The sequence below is a fragment of the Ovis aries genome, chromosome 7 (genome assembly GCF_016772045.2).
Source record: "Ovis aries strain OAR_USU_Benz2616 breed Rambouillet chromosome 7, ARS-UI_Ramb_v3.0, whole genome shotgun sequence".
Classification (NCBI taxonomy): domain Eukaryota; kingdom Metazoa; phylum Chordata; class Mammalia; order Artiodactyla; family Bovidae; genus Ovis; species Ovis aries.
This window is the reverse complement of record NC_056060.1, coordinates 11,841,985-11,868,033: the sequence shown is the minus strand read 5'-3', so window position 1 is coordinate 11,868,033 and position 26,049 is coordinate 11,841,985. Positions and strand designations below refer to the sequence as shown.

Sequence of the window (26,049 nt, the reverse complement as noted above, 5' to 3'; positions counted from 1 at the left end):
TTAAATTTAAAATTAAATCAAAAGCTCAGTTCTTCATTGCACTAACCTCATTTCAAGTGGCAACCATATTGGACAGTGCAGATCTGAAACATTCCCTCCATCGAAGAAAGTTCTATTATATAGTGCTGGTCCAGAGAGGTGACCCTTTGTATGGCCCAAAATGGGAATGATGACAACCAAATGCAAGGCATAATCTTGAACCAGATCTTGGTCCAGTAAAATGACATGAAAGGCCCAAATGACAAAATTTGAATAAGGTGTGAAGGTGAGTTAACAGTATCCTTTCAGTGTTAATTTCCTGGTTGGTTAATATTTGGGGAAGCTGAGTGAAGAGATTTGGAAATTCTCTGCACTATATCTGCAACATTTTTATAAGTCTGAAATGGTTTCAAAACTAAGAGTTGACAACTTTTAAAAATTCTTTTAAAAACAGAGGGGAAAAATGAGACTGTGTGCCTCTGGGGACAATCGAAATATACACGTAAGCCATGAATGGAAACAGCTGTGCAGTAGGCACACCTTTCATAAAAGCCAGGGACTGAATTAAGGGCAGTCCTTTCATAAGGGATGTATGGAGACTTTCATCAGATGGGGGAGACAGATGGTGAATTTGACTCCAGAGCTCACCACTTGATTAGCTGCTTATCCACCCTGAGCCCAGCGTCTTCTCGAAAAGACATCCCTTGCATCTCAGGGGGCTGTTGCAAGGCTCCGATGAGATGCAGGAGATGAAACTGAGCTAAGAGCGGCCAAGGACTATACCTGTGGGAAGAGACTACCTGTGAAACCTCAAACTGGCCCATGAACCAATCCTGTGAGAAAGATGACAGACATTTGCCTGCTGGTTCTGCATAACTGTGGGTGTAAGTGGAAGCAGCTGGGGGTCTCTTTACAGTGGTTATTTTTAGCCCTTAAGCAGTGGTCTTCCTCTGTTGAGCGGCCCTCACTCTGCGGTCCCATGTTCCTTCTAGTTACATGGCTGTGCACCTAGGGTCCTCATTTGCTTTCTTCCTGAAGCTTTCTGCAAAAGACAAGAATCCTATTGCCTCTGCCTCTTGTTGCCTAACTGATGCTTCACAGGACTGGTTTGATGTTTATTTGTCTGCCAGAGCTTGTGTTAAAAGAAGATACAACAATAATATTTAAGAATATGTTGGAAAAATGAACCAAGTCATCTTTAATTCTTCCCCTCTGAAATGACTGGTTTCCCACTTTGCATGTGGCAGCTGGTGGAGACCCACCATGCAGGGGACTTTCCCTTTGCCCCTCGACAATGTGCTATGAACGCTTTTCCTATTGCCATGCTCCTTCATTACTGTGGATGCATGCCTAGTACCCCACCCTGTGGTTGCCCTGTATATGTATAAAATGCCCCAGGCCAACAGACGTTACAGAGTTGAAGCCTTTTCATCATGAGCTGATTTTGCTATTAATGAGGGATCATTACTAGAACCTGTTTCGCTGCTTGTCTGATGGTTCCACATGGTACCCTGAATCCCAAATCCCCAAAAAAGCTTTTGGGACTGACAGACTCAAATAGGTTGTGATGGCCTTAGAAATTTTATTTGATCAAATCTTTGTAGTTCAACTCATCTTAAACCAGTTTTGGCCCATAGGTCTTAATGTTTGTGAAAAACAACCCTGCAGGCTGTTCTCACCTTACCCAAACTGGGCAAAGGGTGGGGGTGGGGACATGGGATCAAATCAGTATAGACAGCTGGATAGGAAGAGATTGTAGCTTCAGTGACCTTGGGGCTGTGAAGGTCACAGGGACCATCTGGGCCACCCTCTTTGCACAGATGGGGAGCCTGGGGCCCAGAGGTACTGTGAGTTGCCTGAGGCTCTGCCTGGGTTCCAGGAGGAGGAAGGGCTACGACCAGCAATCTAGAAGGTTCAGAGCCAGTGCTATGGCACTGTGGTCTGAGCAGCCTTGGAGGGCCTTGCTGCATTGCAGCAGGGCCTTGCTGGGGCCCAGAGCTGCCCTGAGCAGGAAGCAGACGAGAAGGAGACACTTACCCGCCAGGTCCCTCCTGCCAATGGCCACGAGGCCCTTGAATAGCGCTCTGGTGGGGTTGTTACCACACTGTGTGGCCAGATGAGCAGCATGCGGTGCCCATGTTCCCCATAGCTCCTGGTTCCTGGGGACCAGGGAGGGAGGGAGGGAGAGAGAAAAGGTGCCCACCCTGTCTGCCTTACCAGAGCCAGGTCTGAGCCCACCCTTACTTCCACCAGAACACCAGGCCCTTCTCTAGATTTCAGCAGAGCTCAGCCCAGAGATGGGGAGGGGAGTTGGAGGGTGGGGAGGGAGGGGAGGAGCAGCAGCCTCAGATGGTATGGGGGTGGGGTTTGGGGTCCGAGACACGAGGACCTCCCCAGGCCCAGACTTTTTCCTGATCATCCATCGTGTATCCTATTGGTGTCACTGGGAAGAGGGAAAGAACTAGCATTCATGGTGGTACCAAGATGCATTGTAGAGGGCATCTCTCTGACTGCTCACAACCATCTCTGCTTTGCACACTCTTCCTCACCCTGCACCAGTGGTTCTCAGCCATCAGTGCTCGCTGGAAACACCTGGAGTCCTCTCCGTCTCTGACATTCCTTTGTACTTGGGAACGGGTGTGCCTAGGCACTGAATGGTGTTAAGGCTTCCTAGGTGATTCCAGTGTTTGGAAAACAAGCTCCTACTCTCTTCAGTGCCTGTGGTAGCATTCACTTGTTATTAAACTGTGACCAGGTCAGCTCTCCCAGGTGTGGACAGAGGCTTTGGCACAGACCTGGGGGCATAGTCATCATGTCCAAGTCAGTCACCCACTGCATCCTGATGTTCCTGTGTCTGCGGCCCCCAGCAGGCACCTCCTCCTGGTGTTGCCAGTGATATGCCTGCGGTATGTTTCACTTGACCCATTTATTCACTAGCCCTTGTTACCAGCCTTGTAATTCATCAGTGCTCTTTAATTGTCTAAGAAACCTGCATCTGTAACAGAGTTTTCTTTTGGACTCACTCCATTACAGATGCAGAGTTTACTTTTGGACTCCGGCTTCCCTGATAGCTCAGTTGGTAAGGAATCCGCCTGCAATGCAGGAGACCCCAGTTCAATTCCTGGGTCAGGAAGATCCGCTGGAGAAGGGATGGGCTACCCACTGCAGTATTCTTGGGCTTCCCTTGTGGCTCAGCTGGTAAAGAATCCACCTGCAATGAAGGAGACCTGGGTTCGATCCCTAGGTTGGGAAGATCCCCTGGAGATGGAAAAGGTTACCTACTCCAGTATTCTGGCCAGGAGAATTCCATGGACTATACAGTCCATGGCATTGCAAAGAGTTGGACGCGACTTTTATTTTCACTTTTGGACTCCCTACTCTATCCACTACCCGATTTACACATGTGTATGTCAGGCAGAGTACATCATGAGAAACGCTGGACTGGAAGAAACACAAGCTGGAATCAAGATTGCCGGGAGAAATGTCAATCACCTCAGATATGCAGATGACACCACCCTTATGGCAGAAAGTGAAGAGGTGCCAAAAAGCCTCTCGATGAAAGTGAAAGAGGAGAGTGAAAAAGTTGGCCTAAAGCTCAACGTTCAGAAAACGAAGATCATGGCATCCTGTCCCATCACTTCATGGGAAAAAGATGGGGAAACAGTGGAAACAGTGTCAGACTTTATTTTTGGGGGCTCCCAAATCACTGCAGATGGTGATTGCAGCAATGAAATTAAAAGATGCTTACTCCTTGGAAGAAAAGTTATGACCAACCTAGATAGTGTATTCAAAAGCAGAGGCATTACTTTGCCGACTAAGGTCTGTCTAGTGAAGGCTATGGTTTTTCCAGTGGCGATGTATGGATGTGAGAGTTGGACTGTGAAGAAGGCTGAGCGCCGAAGAATTGATGCTTTTGAACTGTGGTGCTGGAGAAGACTCTTGAGAGTCCCTTGGACTGCAAGGAGATCCAAGCAGTCCATTCTGAAGGAGATCAGCCCTGGGATTTCTTTGGAAGGAATGATGCTGAAGCTGAAACTACAGTACTTTGGCCACCTCATGCAAAGAGTTGACTCATTGGAAAAGACTGATGCTGGGGGGATTGGGGGCAGGAGGAGAAGGGGATGACAGAGGATGAGATGGCTGGATGGCATCACGGACTCAATGGGCATGAGTCTGAGTGAACTCCAGGAGTTGATGATGGACAGAGAGGACTGGTGTGCTGCAATTCATGGGGTTGCAAAGAGTCGGACACGACTGAGCGACTGAACTGAACTGATGTCAGGAATCTCTGTGTTAAATTTTTAGCTTTCTAAGTTGAGTTAGACCCTTTTTGCCTTTTTTCCCAGAGTATGTATTTATATATTCCGTCTCTTCTTTCAGATGAACTGTAGAATCCCCAGGTGGCGCTAGTGGTAAATAACCTGCCCCAATGTGCGAGAACTAAGAGATGTGGGTTCGATCCCAGGGTTGGGAAGATTTCCCCTGGAGAAGGAAATGGACCCACTCCAGTATTCTTGCCTGGAGAATCCCATGGACAGAGGAGCCTGGCAGGCTACTGTCCGTGGGGTCACAGAGTTGGACACGACTGAAGTGACTTAGCACGTACACATGTCAAATCCTTTAGTCAAGTTTCAAACACTTCGTATTTTGATTTGATTAAAATTGAATGAGGGACTTCCCTGGTGGTACAGTGGCTAAGACGCCATGCTCCTCTTGCAGGGGGAGGCTAGGTTTGGTCCCTGGTTGAGGAGCTAGATCCCACATGCCACAATTAAGACCCAGTGCAGCCAAATAAATAAATATTAATAAGTAAAATACAATTGGATCAAGGCTTTAGTTGGGGGAAAATTGATATCTACATGACACTTTTTTTAGCTGGAAACACAGGAATGTTGTACCACTTACCAAGTCTTCTTTCAAATAATTTGTATTGTCTTACTCATGTCACTCATAGTTTAGAAACACACTACTGTAAGTGGTATATTTTTAAAAATACCTCTATATATTTTGTCCACTTCTTGATGGTACAGAGGAATACTATGGTGTTTATATATTTAATCATATTTAGCCATTTCACTGAATTATTTTTTTCTAAGAGTTTTTCTGTTGACTCTTCTGGACTTCCTAGGTATATAGTTATAGCATCTGAAATTAATAAATCTCTCTTCCTTTTCAATATTTACACTCATAATTTCTATTTCTGTTTCATACATCAATAACAGGGCCAAAATGTCCAAACAGATGTTAAATAATAGTGGCAACAACAGTTCCTTTCCTTTTTACAGGAAGTAAAGGAAGTGCCTTTAGCTTTGTGGGTGAATGATGGGTATCAGCTCAAGCTGACTCATGAGGCATGTGAAATTCACAGGTCAGTTGTAGAGGGAGGGGCAGGGGGCTCAGCCCGTGCAGAGGCCTGGGGAGGGAAAGAGCACATGGCATGTTGGAAATAGCATGTGACTTGGTGAGGATTTCCCCCTAGAAGCACAGAAAGCTGAATACACCCACGTGCCCCCGCCCCCTCCTCCTGGGCTGCTCTGGGGCACCGAGGCAAGGTGGTACCTGTCCACTGTTGCTCTGTGGCGTGGACATGGGCCTTGGTGAACTCCCAGCAGTGGAAGAATCCACTTGTGGGGCCGCAGGTACTGGAAGCCAGTTGCCACAGCACTGAGCAGAGAAGCTGCGTTTCCCACTGATGGTCCTGCTTAATGGTCAAACTCTTCCCAGAGGGGTTACAGATGTCCCTACACAAGAGGCAGTCCTGTGGGGCAGATCCCAGAAGTACAGCAGCCATTTTGGGGAAATCCCTGCCAGGCTCTCCCTTGTTCCATGAGCCTGGACCCAGAACTGGCATCATCACAGACCTGGGGCTTAGTGTCCCTTACTCTGGTTTTTGACTCTATGCCTAGCTTTGAGTGCTGGAACCTGAGCTGCTTACATATTTTTCCACCCAGAATTCCTTTCCTTACCTTCCTGTCTCTCAATCTCATTGCCATAGTCAAAAGACCACCTGTGTGCCACCTCTTCCAGGAAGCCTTCCCAATTTTTCTCTTTATTTGTGTTGTTATAGAGGGAATGTCAGTAGAACACCTCAGCAACTGTGGCTAAAACTAGGCAAGCCAAGAATCAGGCACTAACTAAACTTGCTGATTGGCAACAAGTAGAGAAGGGTGGGCTACAGAATTCTTTCCATGCAAAGCAGGTGATAAAATAAGAGGCTGCCAAAATTATGTAGTAGCGTAAGTTAAACCCACAAAAGCCTAGACTGAAGCCAAAAAAAGCCCCTTGAAAAATGTGGGTACTTAGTTCTGGCTGCTAAAAAGCTCAGGTGAGTCCTGGCGTCTGCAGCTTTGAACCTCACATCCTGGTTAACAGTGTCTGGGAAGTGATGACCTGGGAGCTTTTCTTCCATGTGGGGTGGTAAGAATTGTTTCTATAGAACAGTGCTCTCAGCTGCATCTTAAATTGGAATCATCTGAGACCTTTAAGAACCGCAGAAGCTAGGCCTTTACCTCAAGATTCTGATTGCACTGGTTTAGGTGTAGAAAGAAGGGATTTGTGATTCTAACTGCACCACTGCCTTAGTGCTGAGAACTTTGAAAGCCTGAGGTGGATGAAGATTATGCACAGAGATGAATCAGTTCATTTAATCATTTGTCTTAATATTTAGGAGTAATCCGTTGTATGTAAAGAAGTTGTAATGTTGACAAGATGTGAAAGAGAAAAATCTGATTCCTATGGAAATTTGTTATTGATTGATTGGTTTGGGGACAGTTATTGTTTTGAGAAGCGCAAGAGAATTTTACTGTTTGTATACAGTATCGGAGGGCTCCCGAGGTGGCTCAGGAGTCTGCCTACCAGTGCAGGAGACGCGGGTTTGATCCCTGGGTCGGGAAGATCCCCTGGTGAAGGAAATGGCAACCCATTCCAGTATTCTTGCCTGGGAAATCCTATGGACAGAGGAGCCCAGCAGGCCGCAGCCCATGGGGTCACAAAGAAGAGGACACAACTTACTAACTGAACAAAAACAATGATACAATATCAGAATGTCTACGACATTTAAGATTCACTTTATAGGTTTAATTTACTGGATTTCATGGAATAATTTAAGAATTTAGGAAGCATTTGAAGTGCTTAAAAAGAGAACCTATTATATTAAGTGTATTAATTCAGTTTAATATGTTTAAGGTAGTTTAATTAAGTTTAAACACAGGCCCGAACTTTAAACAAAAGGCTTCCTTGAGGGACTTCCCTAGCTGTCCAGTAGTTAAGACCCCATACTTCCAATGCAGGGAGTGTGGGCTTGATCTCTGGTCGGGGAGCTAGATCCCACATGCTGTGTGATGCAGCCATTTAAAAAAATATCTTTCTCGAAAGTGACTGTTAAAATTTACTAGTTGTATAAATACAATAATAAGAATGTGAAAATAAATTTAAAAGTTTAAGGAAAACTAAGATTTAAATTTTGTAAAAAAAAAAGTATTAATTTAAAAACTGAAATAAATGCAAACTTTTACTTTCTGTATATAAAAACAGCCACCAAATGTAAACAAAACACTCTCCACCCACCCCCATTTGTTGATGCTGGAACTGCAAATGCCTGACCTTGCATTTGCTACTACGCTTTCCCAACTCCAGAGCAGATATCCCTAATCAATCCCAGCACACTTGACCTCTGGGCTCAGAAAGTTGCTTGAATAGAACACCCCAACCCAGAGTTCCAATCACCTATAGCTGACAGTGAGCTGGAACCAAACTGTCGTTTCTTTATCCATGCGTGTACACATTCATCCATCAACGAGGAGCTAGAGCAGTGTCTACCAGTTATCTCCACACTGGTATGGACCTCAGTCAGCCTTATTTCAGGTGGCCTGGGTACTCACCCATCTCTTTATAATCCCAAAGAACCCTAGCATTAGGTAAGGCAGCAATTATCATTCCCTTGGAAACCAAGGGTTTCCTGAATTGGTCACGGCTGAGGTTCAAAGCTCCACCTGAAGCCAGGGCTACTCCCTTTCCAACACAGAGAGACCAAGCACAGGATCTCAGCATCTTCTCCCATCTGTAGAAGTGATCAGCTTTATGATCATGTCCACCAGGCTGCTGTGGTTGCTGAGGGCAGCCACTAACAGGGCAGTTTCTCCTTGCTGCTGGTGACAAAGGAGAAGGGAAGCCAGAGTCTGTACTCGAGGGTGTGTGGTGGTCTCCAGCTCTGACAACAAACCTGCCTGTCCAAAGCAAACAGTTTCCAGCAGTCTACACTGGAGGACAGAAACGTTTTCTGGGAGAAACTCCAGGTATGGAAAGTCACAGTAGACTAAGGCAATAATAATAATTCTAGCAACCACCCATTGTGTTCCTTTAGAATAGGAGGCCTTGGAGTTTATAAAACTCAGCCTATGGTTCATGTTGATGTATGGCAGAAACCAACACAATATTGTAAAGCAATTATCCTTCAATTAAAAATAAATAAATTAAAAAAACCAACACCCAGCCTACATAACTCTTCAAGGTTGTCTGTGAGATCATGTTACCAGCCCCATTTCCCATATGAAACTGAGACAGGCCTGGGACCTGGAAGACTTTGCTGCAACGCTTGCACCTGGACACACCTCTCCTCAAGCAGCAAAGTGCAAAGAAATTATATGAGACTAAAAATAACTGCATGCTGGGACAGTTGGGGCAAATTCTGGACCCCAAAGATCAAAAGAGACCAAAAAACCCAGCTACCACTTGAAGAGTATGGAGCTAAAACAGAGGGTCAGGAGCGAAAGCAGGGTACTGCACATGCCCCCTGCACACAGCACCAGCTAAGGGGTGAGCCAAATACCTAAGCTACCCTCCAGGCCTGCCTCTGGACACACCCCTGCCCTCAGCCCGTATAAGGAACAAACTTGCCCCACCTCGCTTACCCCTGCTGTAGCAAGGGCCCCAATATAGCTTTGTCTGAATTTCTCATCTGGCCTCTCATCAATTTCCATCTGTTGGAAAAGGCCAAGAGCCTTTGTCATAACAAAACCAGAACCCAGAGAAGGGGCCTGGGCCCCTATGTTATATTTGCTTCCTCCCCTCAGTCTCCCAGCCCTTGGCTCCAGGCCTGTGGCACAAAACTGGCTCAACCACCTCTGGGGACCTTGGGAAGATGGAAGGCTCTTCTTTGAGCTTGGCCAGCTGTCTGGGGGCCCAGCTCAAAGCAGGGAGTCCTGCTTAGGTCCAGCCTCCGGGCTTGTTCCCTGCCCCCACCTCTTTCCCACACCATCCCACGGGCTGGGCCATGTGTGCAAGGGCCCTTGCCCTCATGGGCCTGTGACCACCCCCTCAGCCTCATACCAAGTCTTCAGGTCTTCTTGAACCTCTGGCCATCTGAGAGTTGGCCACCCCATAGGCACCATGACCCTGGAAGCTTCTGCAACCTTGTTTCACATGTAGGGACTTGTGGGGTGGTGATGCACTGTCCCTCTAGTCTTCCCCTCTCCCCAGCAGACAACTCAAGGAGCTCAAAGTCTGATGGAGTCCATGAAACAGAAGACAATTGTATCACAGACAAGGACCAAGACAGGGACGGGCCAAGTGCTGAGAGCCCTCAGAGGAGGCAGAGGAGGGTGATGGAGGGGCAGGAAGACTGCCTGGAGGAGGTGGCCTTTGAGCTGATATGTAACAGTGATATGAACACTCTGGAAGCAGGAGGCAATTGCTGAAGGCGAAGCTGTGAAAACTGGAAAGGGAGGCTGGTTGTGAGCAGGAGCACCTTATCTCTTAGGTTTAAGTTAATCCCAATGATGAGGAGCATCTCTGCTATGTCCCACCAGGCTTGCTCCATGGCAAACTGGAGGGGTGTCTGCTTCCTCTGGAGAAGAAGCCAAGGGAACGAAGAGCAGAAAAGCATGTAGGCATGGTGTGTAGCTCAAAGCCGGGACAGGACCAAGGGGGGTCAACTCCCAACTGGGTCTTAACAGAATTTCTCTCTAATAAATTATAAGGAAGGGTAAACTGGGTTTAATCATAAACATACTACTCAGGAGAGAAAACTTGGTTTAAAAAAAAAAAAAAAGAACAAAAAAACATACCACTCACTAGCCCACCCACGAGTGAAGCGACTTAGCAGCAGCAGCAGCAGCAGCCCACCCAAATCAACCTCTGTTACAATTATTTTTAGTTTTATGGTTTTACATATTTGAGATCATCCTATATTACATTTTGTATCTATATAACATTCTGTATATTATAAACTCAATAAACACCATTTTTCATAGCTCCATAAAAGCCAATCTATGTCTGTACCATGATTTTATGCAGGAGACCCAGGTTCAGTTCCTGGATTGGGAAGATCCCCGGGAGAAGGAAATGGCAACCCACTCTAGTATTCTTGCCTGGAGAATCCTATGGACAGAGGAATCTGGCAGTCTCCAATCCATGGGGTCACAAGAGTTGGACACAACCTAGCAACTGAACCACTACTACCATAATTTACCCAATCACTTCTCTCTTATTAAGTATTTGGGCCCTTTTTGAAATGAAAACTGATACAGTGTTACAATGAATATCTTGGTGCATGAGCTCAATATATTTCCTAAGGCTCAATTTTCAACTGTGCAAATACTGTTTTAAAGATACATGTTATATTCTGTCAAATTGCTTTCCACTACTAGTGGTTGTGGATGGTCGCCCTGAGGATTGTGTGGTTAGAGGGTAGATTTCGGGGATGGGGGTTTTAAAATGATTCTGACTGATTACAACTTCAGGACTCAGAGGCCTTCTGTTTTACAAGATGAACCCAGTCACTGCTGCCCTGGTAATTTTCCCTAAGTGGGGGAAAAAAATCAATGAAAGGAAAAGGCTTAATATAGGAAAATGTTTAGTTTAGTGTTCTATATATCATGTGGAGAAGGCAACGGCACCCCACTCCAGTACTCTTGCCTGGAAAATCCCCCGACGGAGGAGCCTTGTAGGCTGCAGTCCATGGGGTCGCGAAGAGTCGACACGACTGAGCGACTTCACAAAAACTTGGGAATACCCAAACGTTCAACATAGAGGAATGGTTAATAAAATGTTGCTACCTTCAACAAATATTCAAACAGCGTTTTACAAGCTAAGAAAGCAATTCCTCAACTCTGGGCCAAGCTGGTAGACCACAGCCAAACTCTGCCAGCCTGGGAGGGTGCCCAGAGGTGCCAGGGGGCCCAGATGGTTTCTGTAGCCACTTACATTGTCAACAGTGTCCAGATCATGGTGGTGTCCATAAGGACCTGCTGCAGGACAGTGACATTGTGCCTCATGGCGAGGTGCCCAGGAGTGGCACCCTGCTGCAGGGGGAGACACACAGACCAACTCATGGGTCCCTCCCAGGACTGCCCAGCTGCAGGTTGGTGCTAGAAGATGGGAGTTAGGAGCGTAGACAGTGCTTCTGAGTTTGGCCTCTCTCGCTTCTTGGGCAACATGAGTGGCCTAAAGCACTTACAGCCCAAAGCCTGAATTCCTTGGGCCCACTGCTGATCTCAGGGTGGGAGGGAGTCCGAAGTCCCACATTTGAGATCTTGATGTGCCAAGCATTCACCACACAACTTTGGGCAAGTCATCCTGCTTCTCTGCTACACTTCATCCAGTAAATGGTGTCTGCTGCAACAAGCAGCAAGGTCTCTTCTAGGAACACCACCTTAAAATTCTCTGATAACTCATTTACTTTCCAGGAACCTAGCAAACATATAGAAAGGGTATTCTTATTTAGTACTTTCATCTCACAAATGAGAACACTTAATGAGTTCATAAAACTAACATGACTCACCCAAGGACACGTAACTAACAGAGACCTTGTGTTATTGGACTTTCTACCCCCAGGGTCTAGGTAGGTGCCTAACAACTATTTATGTATGAAATCAATGAATGAGAGAACCAGCCAGGACCAGAACATAGGTCTCAGTCCAAGCCCAACAGTCACCCAAGGCCCCACTCAGGTCTGGAGGATTCCATCCCCAGTGGTCCCCTGTGAACACTGACTCCATGATGAAGCGGGGATACTGCCACAGCACCCTTCTGTCTGGGTGTACAGTGACACATATATAGTGGGACGGGACAAAACCAGAAGAATCAATGGCGTGGGTCAGTACTATTAATAACTGGAAAACACCCTCACATAATGAGCAATAAAAGTTTATAGAACAGAACACACACACACACACACACACACAACAAAAACACCCACAACTACCATTACTAGTTTTGGCCAGGAAAAAAGCAGTTTATGGATATCAGAAGATTTAACCTAGATGATTATTTGTAGGCAATGTGATTGTACATCTAGATGTGTTAAAATAGCTACTATACCCCAACCCCTCCCCCCCAAAAAAAACAAAACCTAGCAAAATTAATGAAAAGTCATACAGAAGATAAAAATACCAGAGTCAATAACATTCCTATATTGAATCCCTATAAGAAATGACATGTTTTAAAAAGATAGTCTATTCATAATGACAGTCAAAATATATAAAGTACCTATGAAGAGTATAATTGGAAATGACTATTACAAAGGCAAACGAAAAACCATAGGACACCACTGAAAGATCTAAAACAGGACATAAAGGAAATGGAAAGACATGTTCCTAGTGACAAAATAAAATATTGCAAAGATGACCATTTTAGCTTATATTATTTACAGACTTAATGTAATCCCAAACCCAAACTGCAAATAAATGCCAAAAAGTATTCTAAAATGGGCTTCCCAGGTGGCGCTAGTGGTAAGGAACCCACCTACCAATGAGCAGATGTAAAAGACATGGGTTTGATCTCTGGGTCAGGAAGATTCCCCTGGAGGAAGGCATGGCAACCTACTCCAGTATTCTTGCCTGGAGAATCCCATGGACAGAGGAGCCTGGCGGGCTATGGTCCATGGGGTCGCAAAAGAGTCGGACACGACTGAAGAGACTTAGCACATCACAGCATTCTAAAACGCATCTAGAAAAAAATTTAAAAACCCAGAAAAAACTTTCACAGAATTTCAACAGATCATTGCTAAATAACTGTGAAATTAAAATAAGGTCAAAAGAAAGTCTGCTGTGGGAGTGAATGGGCAGACATGGGAAACTGGCTCAAAGAACTATTCAGATGAGCTGGGAAACCCAGCGGAGCTATAATGGTGGCTTTCCAGGAAGCAGCAGACCACAGAGATAAAGTAACCAAAGAGGCTGTTTACGGCCTTCATCCTCCTAGAAACAGGTGCGAGGGGCTGTGGTCGAAAAGGGGCATGGCCTTTCAGTATTGCCTTTCATTGTCTTACACGTTATTTATAAAAACCAAAAGAACCAAAAAGAACAAAAGGTTCTAGTGAGATACCTTCTTCCCACCATTATCATCCAGCTGCTCGGTTCTCCCCACTCCCATAGTTACATCTTATAAAGCCACTGTACAATACTCTAACCAGAATACTCACATTGATAATACCTATCTTACTGAGATCTCCCCAGTGTCACTCCCAGTCATTTGTATACATATGTATTTTATGCGATTTTTTCATTAATGGATACACATGTAGGTTCATGCATCTGTTACATCGTTCAGATACAGCAGCGTTCCGTTACAGCAGCGTTCCATCACCACATGGGCCGCCTGTGTTCTCCTTTTATAACCACACCCTCCTCCCTCCTCTGCCCCCTGTCCCACCCTCAGCAACCACTAATCTGTTCTCCATGTCTATTTTGAGCAGCAAGTCATGGGAGACTCTTCAGTGTGCCCCCCTTTCATCCACGCCCCACACTTACGTGATCAGCCACATCAGTACTGCCTCCTGCCTGGATGACCATGTCCTCGGAGCCACCGAGGGCTGCATAGTGGAGGCAGCTCTGCTTTTTTCTAGAAGGAAACAGGCATCAGTGCAGCATCCCCCGGACCCCTCACAGTGGGGTTTACAAAGCACTCTGGGGTTCATTATTCCATTTACAACTCACAACCCCCCATCCTGGGACTATTATCCTCATTAAACCCAAAGGAGGGAGAAATCAGTGACTTGCCCAGGCCTGGTGACTAGTAAAAGGACCACGCTATGGTCTCAGGATTTTCCTCACCTCCAGTCACAGAATCTGGAACAAAAGCCAAAAGCCTTCACAATTCCTGAGCCAGTGAAGTCACTCAGAGAAAACAGACTCTGAGAAGATGGTTTTCAAAGAGGGGGACTGATAAGATCTGCAGTACAAGGCAAACCCCTCCCAGCATGTACTATCCTGCTGGAGCTGGTGTCAGCGGGTCCACAGAGAAGATTGGCAGGGCCAGAGCGAGGGCTTTCATGGGCCTTCATCTCGGAAGGTCCTGCTAAGTGACCAGCTGTCCCAGGTTGCCCTGGACTGAAGGCTCCCTAGAATGTGAGACTTTCTGTTTTAAGATTGGGATATGAGGCAAACCAGGATGAGTTGGTCACTCTGCCAAAGTCTTGTCTGAGAGAGTACACAAGGTGGGTGGGAACCCATCCACCTCCCGGTGGGAAATGCAAGCCCTTTCGGTTGGCTGTTCCTCTGAGACTCCGCTACATGACCTTGCGAGGCGGGGGAATGTTGGAATGGATCACGGCCTCTGCCAGAAACAAGTCAAGGCTGGAGCACGAGGCCCAGGGAGGGGGGCACCTCTAACCACCAATGATCACCAGCTGGACTTGACCTCCTGTCTCCTAAACTCCTGTGCTGATACTGCTGGGGAGGCGCCATGGCCTGTAGCATTCTTGCTCCTCCCAGCGCCTAGTGCTGGGCACAGAGAGAGGGCCTTGCTGATGGATGACCATAATTGGGTGCCTGGGGGCAGCCATGTTCCTTCTCTGGGTTGTCCTGCTCCCTCTGACACCCCTGGGATAGTAGTCTCCAAACTTGCCAGGGGTGTTCTGCAAATTAAATGGTTTGTGGCTTAAAAGCATTATTGGCCAAGAAAAAAAAAAAGGGAATTCCTTGGTGGTCCAATACATAAAAGACTGCTTTCACTGCCAGGGCTGTGGTTCAGTTTCTAGTTGGAGAACTAAGATCCGGCGGACCACATGGCATGGCCAAAATAATACTAATACTAATAATAAAGCATTATTTACATTTAAGGGCAGTTTTGGTCGGTATTGTTATTAAATTTACATTTGCCATTTTGCTATTTGTTTTCAGAATGTCTCCTCTCTTTCTTATTCTATTTCCCCGAGACTGCCTTCTTTGGTGTCAAATATTTTTTAGCATATCCTTTTCATTTCTCCATTTTTGCTATTATTTATATTATTCACTATTAATGTTATTTTTGCCACATTATTGAAATATAGAACGAAAGAGAATTCCAGACCCTCAGACCCTCAACCATCCAAGAAAGATTATTTGTCACTGATCAAACAATAAAAAGCAAAACAAAGCAAAAAAACCAACTTCCTACTTAAAGAAAGGTCACAATCCTCCCCCTGCCCCGGCCCTTCTCAAGGACACAGAATTTCTAATGGCCAACTCACAGAGCACAATGGGAGGGGAGAAAAGAGGCCTGTCCCAGAGTCACACCCAGGCCTCAGCTCCATTTGCTGGTGTGCGCAGGCACAGCTGGAGACACACTCCCCCACCCCCACCCCCACTGAGCAAGGCAAACTCCAGGCCCCAAGCTCTGGAGTCAGAGAAATAGGCTTCTCAGACTCAGCTTTGCTTCTTACTAGCTTGTGCCCTGGGAAAGTCACTGAACCTTTCTCATCTGTAAACTGGGGGAAATTTTTCTGAGATAATATTCAACCATTATAAAAGGACTTTGTGAACCATCAAGTGTCCAACAACAAGACTCTAATGGATACTGAGTTCCTATTAAGTCCCAGGCACTACACTAGGTATTTCGTCCTCACAGCAACATAAGAAAGTAAATATATATTATGGGCTTTCCTGGTGGCTCAGACAGGAAAGAATCTGCCTGCAACACAGGGGACATAGGTTTGATCCCAGAGTCAGGAAGATCCCCTGGAGAAGGGAATGGCTACCCACTCCAGTATTCTTGCCTGGAGAATTGCATGGACAGTGGAGTACAGCCCATAGAGTTGCAAAGAGTCAGACACAATGAGCAATTCACACACACACAAGTACATGTCATCTTCAAAAAATAGCTGGGAAAAGAGGCTCAGAGAGGATGAGTAACTTGCCCAAGGTCACAGAGTTCAGCAGTAGAGAAGCCAAGTCCAGGCCCTGAGCCTGCTGCCTCATAGCTTTGCTCACACCACGTTCAGGAATCACTGTGGCTGCTACAGTCACAGCCGACACAGTCACAGCTGGGCAGCTGAGGACATACGCCTGTCCTGAGGGGGCCCAGCTACCTGGGTGAGGGTGTTCGCGCTACCCCCGCCCCTAGGAGGAGCTGCACACAGGTGAGGCGGATCCCTTCGGCAGCCGCGTTAAGGGCGGTCAGGCCTTCCTGAAACACAGGAGTGGTGTGGGGGCGGCAGGAGGCTGAGCCAGAGCCCAGGGCGGAGGTCACCACTCTTGCTGGGGCTGCCGGGCTCTCTGAGCTCTCCCCTCCCTGCTCCTACGGACGATGACCTGGTATCCGTGGAGTCCTGAGCCCCGCGCCGGATTCTGATTCTCGCCTGGAGGGGCATTTGGTGCATTCAGTCCCCGCCCCCGCAGCTCTGCTGGTGTCTAGTCACCCTCCTGTCTCTGATCCGCCCCCCCCCAACCCCCCGCTCCACCCTGGTCATGTGACCTCTCGCTCCTTTAAACACACACGGTGTTAACGACTTCTCCATAATCCCTGATGCCCAGTTTTCCTCTGAGCCTGGAGCTTTGTGCTGCCACTCGTCTTCTCCTGGTGGGCTGTCTGAGACATGTCCTTGTTCTTGGTTCCAAGGCCCCCCGCGGGGAGAAATCAGACAGCACCATGGGCTGTGGGCTCCTGGAATGCAGGGGACAAGTCAACGTCACACATCTCTGCCTCTTCCAGGTGGTGACTCACCGCATTCTGCTCCTTCAGGTCCAGCCTGACGGCCACGAGTCACCGCAGCACAGCCAGGTGGGCGGCCAGGTGAAGGGCTGTGTTCCCCTACTGTAAGGAGAGGGGCTCCTGAAGGGCTGGTGGGATCACGGACACTGGCAGGTCCTGGGGACCCGCTGGAGCTGAGGTCCAGAGAGGGGTGACACGTCCAGGATGACAGAGCAGGTCTGTGACAAGCTATCGCTCTGCTGGACCAATGCCACCCTGCTTGGAGAGCTGTGCCCCAAACTACCAAAAACCAGGGGCATTTTCAAGGGCCAGGTTCTCATCTCTTTTTTCACAGTTTAAGATAGACACATTACTTTAAAAAAAAACCCACCAAATCCCTATTTTCCATGCTCCAGGTTAAAGCTGGTCCCAACTCAGTGAGCCCAGATCTATGCCTTTCCTCTAATCAGGCCACAGCCCCAGAGACTCTCCTTGTACTCAGGCTGTGCCTGGAGGCCACATGGCCCAATCTCTCACCTCCTACATCTGTTCCAGATGTTAGCTTCTTACTGAAGAGCACAGCCCACCCTGACCGTGAGACTGGAAACTGCACCTCCCCCGATCCCCTTATCCTGCCCCACTGTTCCATTTCCCCCAAAGCGCTGACCGCTGAACACCCTCCACCAGCTGCTTGTGTGCTGTATCTATTGTTTACTGTCCGAACCTCTTGGGTGGAACAGAAGTGCCACAAAGGCAAGGATTTCTGTCTTATTTTATTCTCTAAAGTTTTCCCAAGTGCCTAGATTAGGACCTGGGGCACACGGCAGATATTTATTCTGTAGATGTTTGTTCAGTAACACATAACGGAGATGCAGAACCTGACCTGTGTCTCCTGGAACTCGAGAGCAGCCTCACCCCTGAGAAGTCTAAAGCTGACAGTTACAGGGCCATGGCAGATGACTCCACTGGGCGGGCAAAGGGCATAGTGTCCCTTGCGGTGGAAGTGGCCTCATCGAGGGCAGACTGCTGGGGGTCATCCTCAAAGAGGACTTGCTTCAGGAGGGTAAGAGGCCCCAGGGAAGAGGAGGCAGCCCAGGACATGGGATGTCCCTACAGGGGAGCCACAGAGGGAGTCAGGGCAGAGACCCTGGAGTCAAACAAAAGCATCCAGAAGGGAAGACTCAGCTTCAGCCATTCGTCATGTCCAGGAGGCTGAGGGAACAATTGAGCTGTACCAGTTAAGGGGCCTTTTGGCTCAAGGGCTCCCCTCTGCCCTGGCCTCAGCACCTTCCCCAGGAAGGAATTCAATTTAGGGACTTCTCTGGTGGGCCAATGGTTAAGAACCTGCCTTCTTCCAATACAGAGGACTCGATTCCAGGTTGAAGAGCTAAGATCTCAGGTGCCATGGGGCCATTAAGCCCATGTGCCTTGACTACCGAGCCCACACACTCTGGGGCCTATGCATCAAAACCAGAGAAGCCCACATGCAACGAGGACCCAAAAGGGAAAAAAAAAGGCAAAAACAGACATTCGGCTTAGGCACAGATCTTTCAAGTGAAGATGCAAACATGTACTTAAAGTGGTTAAGCCATCCCCCACCCCCATGATAGAGATCCACACACATACTATCTTATGGGGTCAGAGATGAAACATTCACATTTCTTTTATGATCGTCATCAGATTATATTTATAGGTAAAGCTAAGTTTAGAAAACCCTCTTGACCACTTGGTTCTACCCCTCTCCCACTTGCCGCCGCAGACGAGGACCAGGCTGTGGGTGATGTAGCCGCAGTGTGAAGCCTGCGTGTTCAAAGAGGCAGGAAGGAAGTGGGTGAACTGTGGGGGCCTGGCATGTGCCCCTGTGGAGACAGGCCAGGGATTCCCTCTTCCTTCTGGATTATAAATATCTACTTCCTGTCCTTTGAAGCTGCAGGTGGCAGGGAACCCCTAACAGGGCCTCCCCCTCTGCCCAGGCAGGGCAGCGAGCTGGGCGGAAGGAGGCTGTGGCTTTGGGCCTGAACTCTCCCCTCCACCCGAGGGGACGTCCAGCCTCTCCTCCTCTATGGGGCCCTGTCAGCATCTCCTTGCTGTTTCCCAAGGAATTAGTCACTCTCTCTGGGCTCTCAAAACCTCCCAACCACAGCACCTGCAGCGTGAGTTGTGTTGTCATCCGTTCCAACAGGTCTGTCCTGCTATGCAGCCTGGCGGGGGGTGGGGAGGGGTCGTAGCAGGAGTCAGACCTCCAGTGGCTCAAAGCCTTGAAAAGTTGACTGTGCCCTCTCCCCCAATGAAATTCAAAATGAGAACACTCCTCAGTGGAAAATATTAACGCAACACTTACTGTGCATGCATGCTCAGTTGTATCTGACTCTTTGTGATTCCCACGGACTGTAGCCCACCAGGCTCCTCTGTCCATGGGGTTCTCCAGGCAAGAACACTGGAGTGGGTTGCCATGCCCTCCTCCATGGGATCTTCCTGACACAGGGATTGAACCCACATCTCTTATGTCTCCTGCATTGGCAGGTGGGTTCTTTACCACTAGCGCCACTTGGGAAGCCCTACAACACTTAACAGGGGCATGCAATTTTTAAAGCTGCTTTCTAGAATTTCCGATTGCAAGATTCTGTGTAAATTCATCAAAGCTGAACTTTTCTTGCTTTCTGGTATTGGTGTTCCTGCTCTCCTGGGGCCCTGAAAACACCTTTTTTTTTTTTTTGGCTTCCTGGGTAGATGTGTCCTGGCAAGAGTTGTCCTTTACTCTTCTCTGTACTCCACCTTCCTGGCACAGGGCCTAGCCCAGAGCACAGCCCATATTTCTGAAATGAAGTACACCCGCCTGATCTGAATCTTGGAATCTGACTTGGCCTTTTATCCTGGAAAGACGAGTGTGGGCAGACAAATCTGATGCAGATCCCTAGGGCTCAGGGACCCAAGAGGCAGCATAGCGAGAGGGAGGAGCACAGGGTCAGGCATCAGGATGCTGGTGGCAAACCCCAGCTCGACTCTAGTTTTGCTGTGTGACCTTGGTTAACGTATCCCCCTCTCTGGGCCTCAGTTTCCACATCAGTATAATGAGAAGATTGAACAGGCCCTTCAAGGACATCTTCCAGGTCTAAGATCCTGTGGTCCATTGGTCTGTGAGCTTTGTCACTGGCTTATAAACAGGACTCCTTGTATCCTGGCCAAGAATATTTATCAGAAAATTAACAATTCTTCCCTTTGTTGGAAGCAGTGTTTAGAATTTGCTGCAATGTATTTGCCTATTGACTCACAATGGTCCATTGATACAAGTCATCTGCAGACTGGTCACCTTAGGTCCCCATCCCACATCCCTTCTCAGGTTGGTAAAATTCTGCTTGTAAGCTCTACTCTGAATAAACCGCTCCCTCCTCAGTGCTCTTATCCCTCTTTTGCCATAATCGTAGTAGGTTACTAAAACAACAAAGAAAGCAAATAACCAGCAGATGTGTAGCTACCATGCCCCTCACTCTTCCCCATTCCCTGCAGCAACAGACATCCCCAGTGAATCACAGCCCTGCTCAAACCCACCTCAGGCATCACTACCAGCCAATCAGATTGCCATCCTGCATCCCCACATTTGGTCACAGTTCTGTACTAGGATTGCGGTGTTGAATTCCTTGAGTAAGAAACTGTGTCTTGGGCATCTGTGCTCTTCACCCATAGCACAGGGTTCAGAAAGTGCCGGCTAGATGAATACCAGACATGTGCTGGTCTTTGGGCCCCCAGGCCCTGCAGCACACTAGAGTCAGAAGTAGACACGGGTGAGCTGCCAGTGACCACCCTGCTCAGGAGCCCAGAGCCTGGCCCTGCCCTGGGAACCGTGGTCACAGTTCCTTGTCTTTGACACTGTGGTCACAGCCAGAGCCCACAGAGAGGTCCAGAGCATCCAGCTGCCCGTGCTCTGCAGCCCAGTGAAACGCAGCTCTTCCTAGCTGGCCAGGGAGAAGAAAGTGAACCTTTCTTGCCCTGTCCTCCTGGTCTCAGTTTCCCCAGCTACTCTGGGCTTGCAGTGCCCCAGACACTCTCCCCTCTCCTTGCCCTATACATCCTGCCTGCAAAGCCCAGACCCAACTTCCCAGCAACCTGGGAGGGCCCCTCCCCCACTGAAATCTTCCTGTGGCTCCTTGCTGACAATTCAATGAAGTACCCGTTTCTGAGGCTGGGGGCTGAGATCTCCACGATGGCCCCCAAGAACCTCTCAGAGTTTCACTCCCAAGATTTCAATCCACCTGCCCTTTTCTACCAAAAGGCCCTTTTCTACCTCTAAAACTCTAGCAATGGTCTCTCCTGCATTTAGAATGTCTCCTACTTTCTAATCTTACTGACACGATCTGGTACATCCATCAGATGCCACTTCCTCCAGGAAGCAGAAAGCAGAGGCTCCCTTCTCTGATATGTCTAGTCCTTGTCAGAGTCTCTCTGAGGGAACTGACCATTTACGCTGGTGTCCTGCTCACCTGTGCCCTAAAGCCCCCTCTAGACAAGCAACTCCCTGAGGCAGGGTCCAGTCTGCACTACCCATGGCTCAAAAGATGCACTCAAGGAATGCAGTGGAGGGGCCCTGCCCCAGGAATCCCAGGTCCAAGGGAAGGACACACAGCCTTGCGGCCGCACTCGCCCTGTTGCTCGGTCAGGCGCCTCGCCCTCCGGGTCCTCCATTATGAACGGCAGCACTGGCACGTGGCCTTTTGTGGCTGCGAATTGCAGTAAGGTCAGGCCAGCCCGAAACAAGCCCAGAGGGTCCCTGCAGTCTGCAAAGGGAGGCCCTGCTCACACGCTGGCTATCTCCCAAACGATGAATATTTGTGATCGGAACAGCTTTCCAAAGGAAACCATGCTGAAAATGGGAATGAGCTGCTGGGACAACCACAGCACCCACTTAGCCTCACATGGGCTGGTGGGGGTCAGGATGCCAGAGTTCACATCCCAGGTCCTGCATTTATCAGCTATGTTGTCTTGGGCATGTTATCTGTACCTCTCCGAACTCCTAGTAGGTCAAATTAGGATAATACAGGCTTATTGTGTTTCACTTCATTGAAGGTCTCTTAGCCCTGGAAGTAATATTTAAGTGAGGGATGAGGGAGGTTTGCAAATCCTATGTTTATAGCCCAGAGCTTCTACCCTGGTCTTGCATTACCGCTAGATTGTCTGAAGCATGTTTTTGAAATAGATTGCAACCATCAATGGGTCATAAAAATCAATAGAACAGTCTTCTACATCTTGACAGTGATTTGGGTTACAGAGAAGTAGCGTTTGTTAAATCTCAGTGTGTATTTCATTGTATACAAAGAATTTGAACTTTAGTTAATAATATGCTGATGTGTTTAGAGGGAGGCACCCTGATGTCTGCAATTTATCTTGAAATGCATCCAAAATGTATTTAAAAATCTCTAGAAACTCATCAATAATAAATTATCCCAATTAAAAATAATTTGCACACCAAATAACGTATAGGAATGACAAGTAAGCACATGAAAAAATATCTGATGTTGTTAGTCTTCATTGAAATTAAAACCATAAAAAGTTTCTAACAATAGAATATGACAGGGAAAAATATTAACATTCCAGTGGAAAAAGCTGGCACCATTTTAACCACGTGCTCAAGCTTGATGTTATGATTTACAGAAAGAAATATATATTTGATCTTCATCGTGGTTCCTGGCACAGAGCTCCAAAAACCCTAGGAATTTCCTAAATGGTCAGAGTGATAAAAAATGTCTTTTATGATGTTAATGAGGTGACCTGAAGCCCCTATGTAACCTAAGGATGGAAGCTGTCTGCTCAGGGGACCAACGGTGGGACTTCCAGTCCCACCTCCCCACCTCTGGGGAGAGGGGAGGGGAAGGAGGTTGTAAGTGACCAAGGATTGAGAATTTAAGCTATCAAGTCTATATAATGAAGCCTCTATAAAAACCCAAAAGGACAGGGCTTGGAGAATTTCCAGGTGGGTGAACCAGGTTACATCCATGTGCCAGGACCCAAACTCCATGAGGACAGAAGCACTTGCTTTTGGGACCTTGCCCTATGCATCACTTCATCTGGCCATTTATGATTCGTATCTTTAATATCCTTTGTAATAAACCAGTTATAAAGTAAGTCAATGGTTACCTGAGTTCTGAGAACTGCTCTAGCAAATTAATTGAACCTAGAGAGGAGGTCCAGAGAAGGCAATAGCACCCCATTCCAGTACTCTTGCATGGAAAATCCCATGGATGGAGGAGTCTGGTAGGCTGCAGTCCATGGGGTTGCTAGGAGTTGGACACGACTGAGCGACTTCACTTTCACTTTTCACTTTCATGCATTGGAGGAGGAAATGGCAACCCACTCCAGTGTTCTTGCCTGGAGAATCCCAGGGACGGGGGAGCCTGGTGGGCTGCCTTCTATGGGGTTGCACAGAGTTGGACACGACTGAAGTGACTTAGCAGCAGCAGCAGCAGAGAGGAGGTCAAGGGAACTTCTGATTTATAGGCTATCATATAGCCAGGCAACCATCTGCACTTGTGATTGCTATCTAAAGTGGGGCAATCCTGGGACTTCCTTGGCAGTCCAGTGGTTAAGACATCATCTTCCAATGCAGCGTGTATGGGGCGGGGGGACACAGGTTCAATCCCTGGTTGGGGAGCCAGGACCCTGCACGCTGCGCAGTGCAGTCAAAATAAATAAGTAAATAAAGTGAGGACAGTCCTGTAGGACGGAGCCCTTAACCTGCAGAATCTGACACTATTTCCAGGTAGTGTCAGAACAGAATTAAATTTGTGAATGCCCAGTCAGTGTCCACAGGGAACTGAGTTAACTGCTTGGTAAAAAAACACATATCAGAATTGGTGTTAGAACTGGCTCAAGAGAACGTCACCAGTAACAAATCACAATGGTATCAAATGCTCTCTGATAGGAGGTGATGAGAAGGACATTTGACCTCTATGGTCTCTTTCCCCAAATACCATAACCCCAACTTAATCATGAGAAAAACATTAGACAAAGCCACATTGAAAGACATTCTACACAATACTTGACCAGTACTCGTCAAAAGTGGCAAGGTCATGAAAAACAAGACAGTCTGAGAAACTGTCATAAGATCAAGCAACATGACTTCTCATCAAGAGGAGGAATCTGGTTCTTTCCTCCCCCTGAAATGAGGCTGACCCTGTGATGGACTTTAACCAGTCGAACAGGGAGGAAGTAATATCTGAAGAAACCTTGGGACTTCCACTCTTGCTTTTTTGATATCCTAGTTGGGGGAGAGGGAGGGAGGTGGTCAGAGAAGGAAGTTTCTGTGAATATCAGCTACCACCTGGAGACATACCATTCCTGACATTCCTCCTCCCTGCAGAAGCCCCAGACATGTGAGACTGTCTTCTCATAAGTGAGCCTAGGCAAGGCCAGAGGAAAAATATATAAAAATATATATGTTATAAAAAATAATAAATCACTGTTACTTTAAGCCATTACATTTTAGGATGATTTGTTCCCCAAAATAGATAAGTAATATGGAGTGGATTTGCTTAACTAGAAGATCCCATTATTCAGAACCCTGCTTTCCTCATACATCTGAGACCTCACCTCCTTCATTCTAGAACACTGCGGCTCATTCTGTGTTGATAGCAAATATCACCTTGACAGCTACTGGATTTCCCAGAACCACTGAGATTCTCTCTAAGGCTAAGCCAGGACTAGACAGGAAGACCCTCAACTTGAACCTGGGTATCTTCACAGGGTGCCCTTCTGAGGGCCCTTCTCTCACCCCTACACTCTTGGCTCAGATCCTGTGGCCCATAACCTAGAGAGATCCTTCAGATGGGAGCTGTCAGACATATCCACTATTGCCAACAAAATCCTGACAACTGGACTTTCCTAGGGGTCCAGTGGCTAAGAATCCTCCTGCCAGCCAGCTGAGAAGCCCAAAATGGTAAATATTGATTGGTAAATATAAAGAGACCCTTCTCTTCATCTAAATATTTTATTTTGCTGCTGCTGCTGCTAAGTCACTTCAGTTGTGTACAACTCTGCAACCCCATAGATGGCAGCCCACCAGGCTTCTCTGTCCCTGGGATTCTCCAGGCAAGAATACTGGAGTGGGTTGCCATTTCCTTCCCTGTATTTTATTTTAAAGATAGTCATTTAAGGCAATAATAAAAATTAAAAAAATACTGCATCTATACACATTGTGAGGTGTATAGCATGCATGTAATATACAAGGAAATGCATTGTGAGGACTTCCCTGGTGGTTCAGTGGTAAAGAGACTGCCTGCCAGTGCAGGAGACACAGGTGGGATCTTCCCGACCCAACCGGGAAGATCCTTGTTATCATCCATTTATTCATTCATCTCGGATTTAGAACCTACAACATTCCAGGCATTATAATTCATTGTGGGGGAAAAAAGTGAGAAAAGCATCACATTTGCCCACAAAGCTATAATCCTGGGGGTGACAGGGAGTGACTAAGGCCAGGAGAGAATTTAGAAAAGGAAAGGATTAACTTCTAATTGACAAAATAATAATGCTACCTAATTTCTGAATTATTAGTCTATGCAAGGACCTGTTCTCAAGGTTTTACTCATAATATCTCTTTCAAATTTCGTGACAGTCTTGGAAGATAGGTGCAATTGTCTCTATCATATAGATAAGGAAATGGAGTAACTTGGCCACCTGGTACAAAGAGCTGACTCATTAGAAAAGACCCTGATGCTGGGGAAGATTGAAGGCAGGAGGAGAAGGGGATGACAGAGGACACCAAAAAAAAAAAAGAAAGAAAGAAAATACCGGCCAAATGACCAAAAAATATGCAAAAAAAGACTTCATTCATAATGTTTCTCTGACCTCTGATTCTCAGATCTTTTCAGTTGTAGCATAATCCCTGACAACTAATTCCCCAAAGCATGTTATCTGTAATATTCTCAAGGCAGTTACAACACTTCTGTTCAGACAGCCATCACGGTCTCTCTTTCACGTGCTCAGAGTGTTAATGGCAGTGAGGAGCCTTTGGCCCACGAGGGAAAGATGCTCCCCAAGATGGGCTGCTTCTCCATGCTCATGCAAATGCTTATCGGGCCTCAGCTTGACAGTTGTTTTGTTGTGAAAGAAAGCCAACCAAAGGGCATTCACTCACAGACTAGCATTACCAGAGATTATGTCTAAAGGGAAGCTTTCGTTAGGGAATTAATT

General features: G+C 47.2%; 1 protein-coding gene across 1 annotated transcript in view; it reads right to left on the bottom strand.

The window, feature by feature from the left end:
* Nucleotides 1-971: 971 nt before the first annotated feature.
* ANKDD1A (ankyrin repeat and death domain containing 1A) overlaps nucleotides 972-26,049 on the bottom strand; it is a 49,151-nt gene continuing 24,073 nt past the window's right edge. The window contains 14 exon segments of the mRNA XM_042252894.1: nucleotides 972-1,021; nucleotides 2,017-2,085; nucleotides 2,088-2,138; nucleotides 5,539-5,720; nucleotides 8,027-8,060; nucleotides 8,063-8,123; nucleotides 9,725-9,823; nucleotides 11,182-11,207; nucleotides 11,210-11,279; nucleotides 13,728-13,818; nucleotides 16,265-16,362; nucleotides 16,900-16,988; nucleotides 20,720-20,819; nucleotides 21,502-21,638. Coding sequence (XP_042108828.1) covers nucleotides 972-1,021; nucleotides 2,017-2,085; nucleotides 2,088-2,138; nucleotides 5,539-5,720; nucleotides 8,027-8,060; nucleotides 8,063-8,123; nucleotides 9,725-9,823; nucleotides 11,182-11,207; nucleotides 11,210-11,279; nucleotides 13,728-13,818; nucleotides 16,265-16,362; nucleotides 16,900-16,988; nucleotides 20,720-20,819; nucleotides 21,502-21,638 — 1,157 coding nt within the window.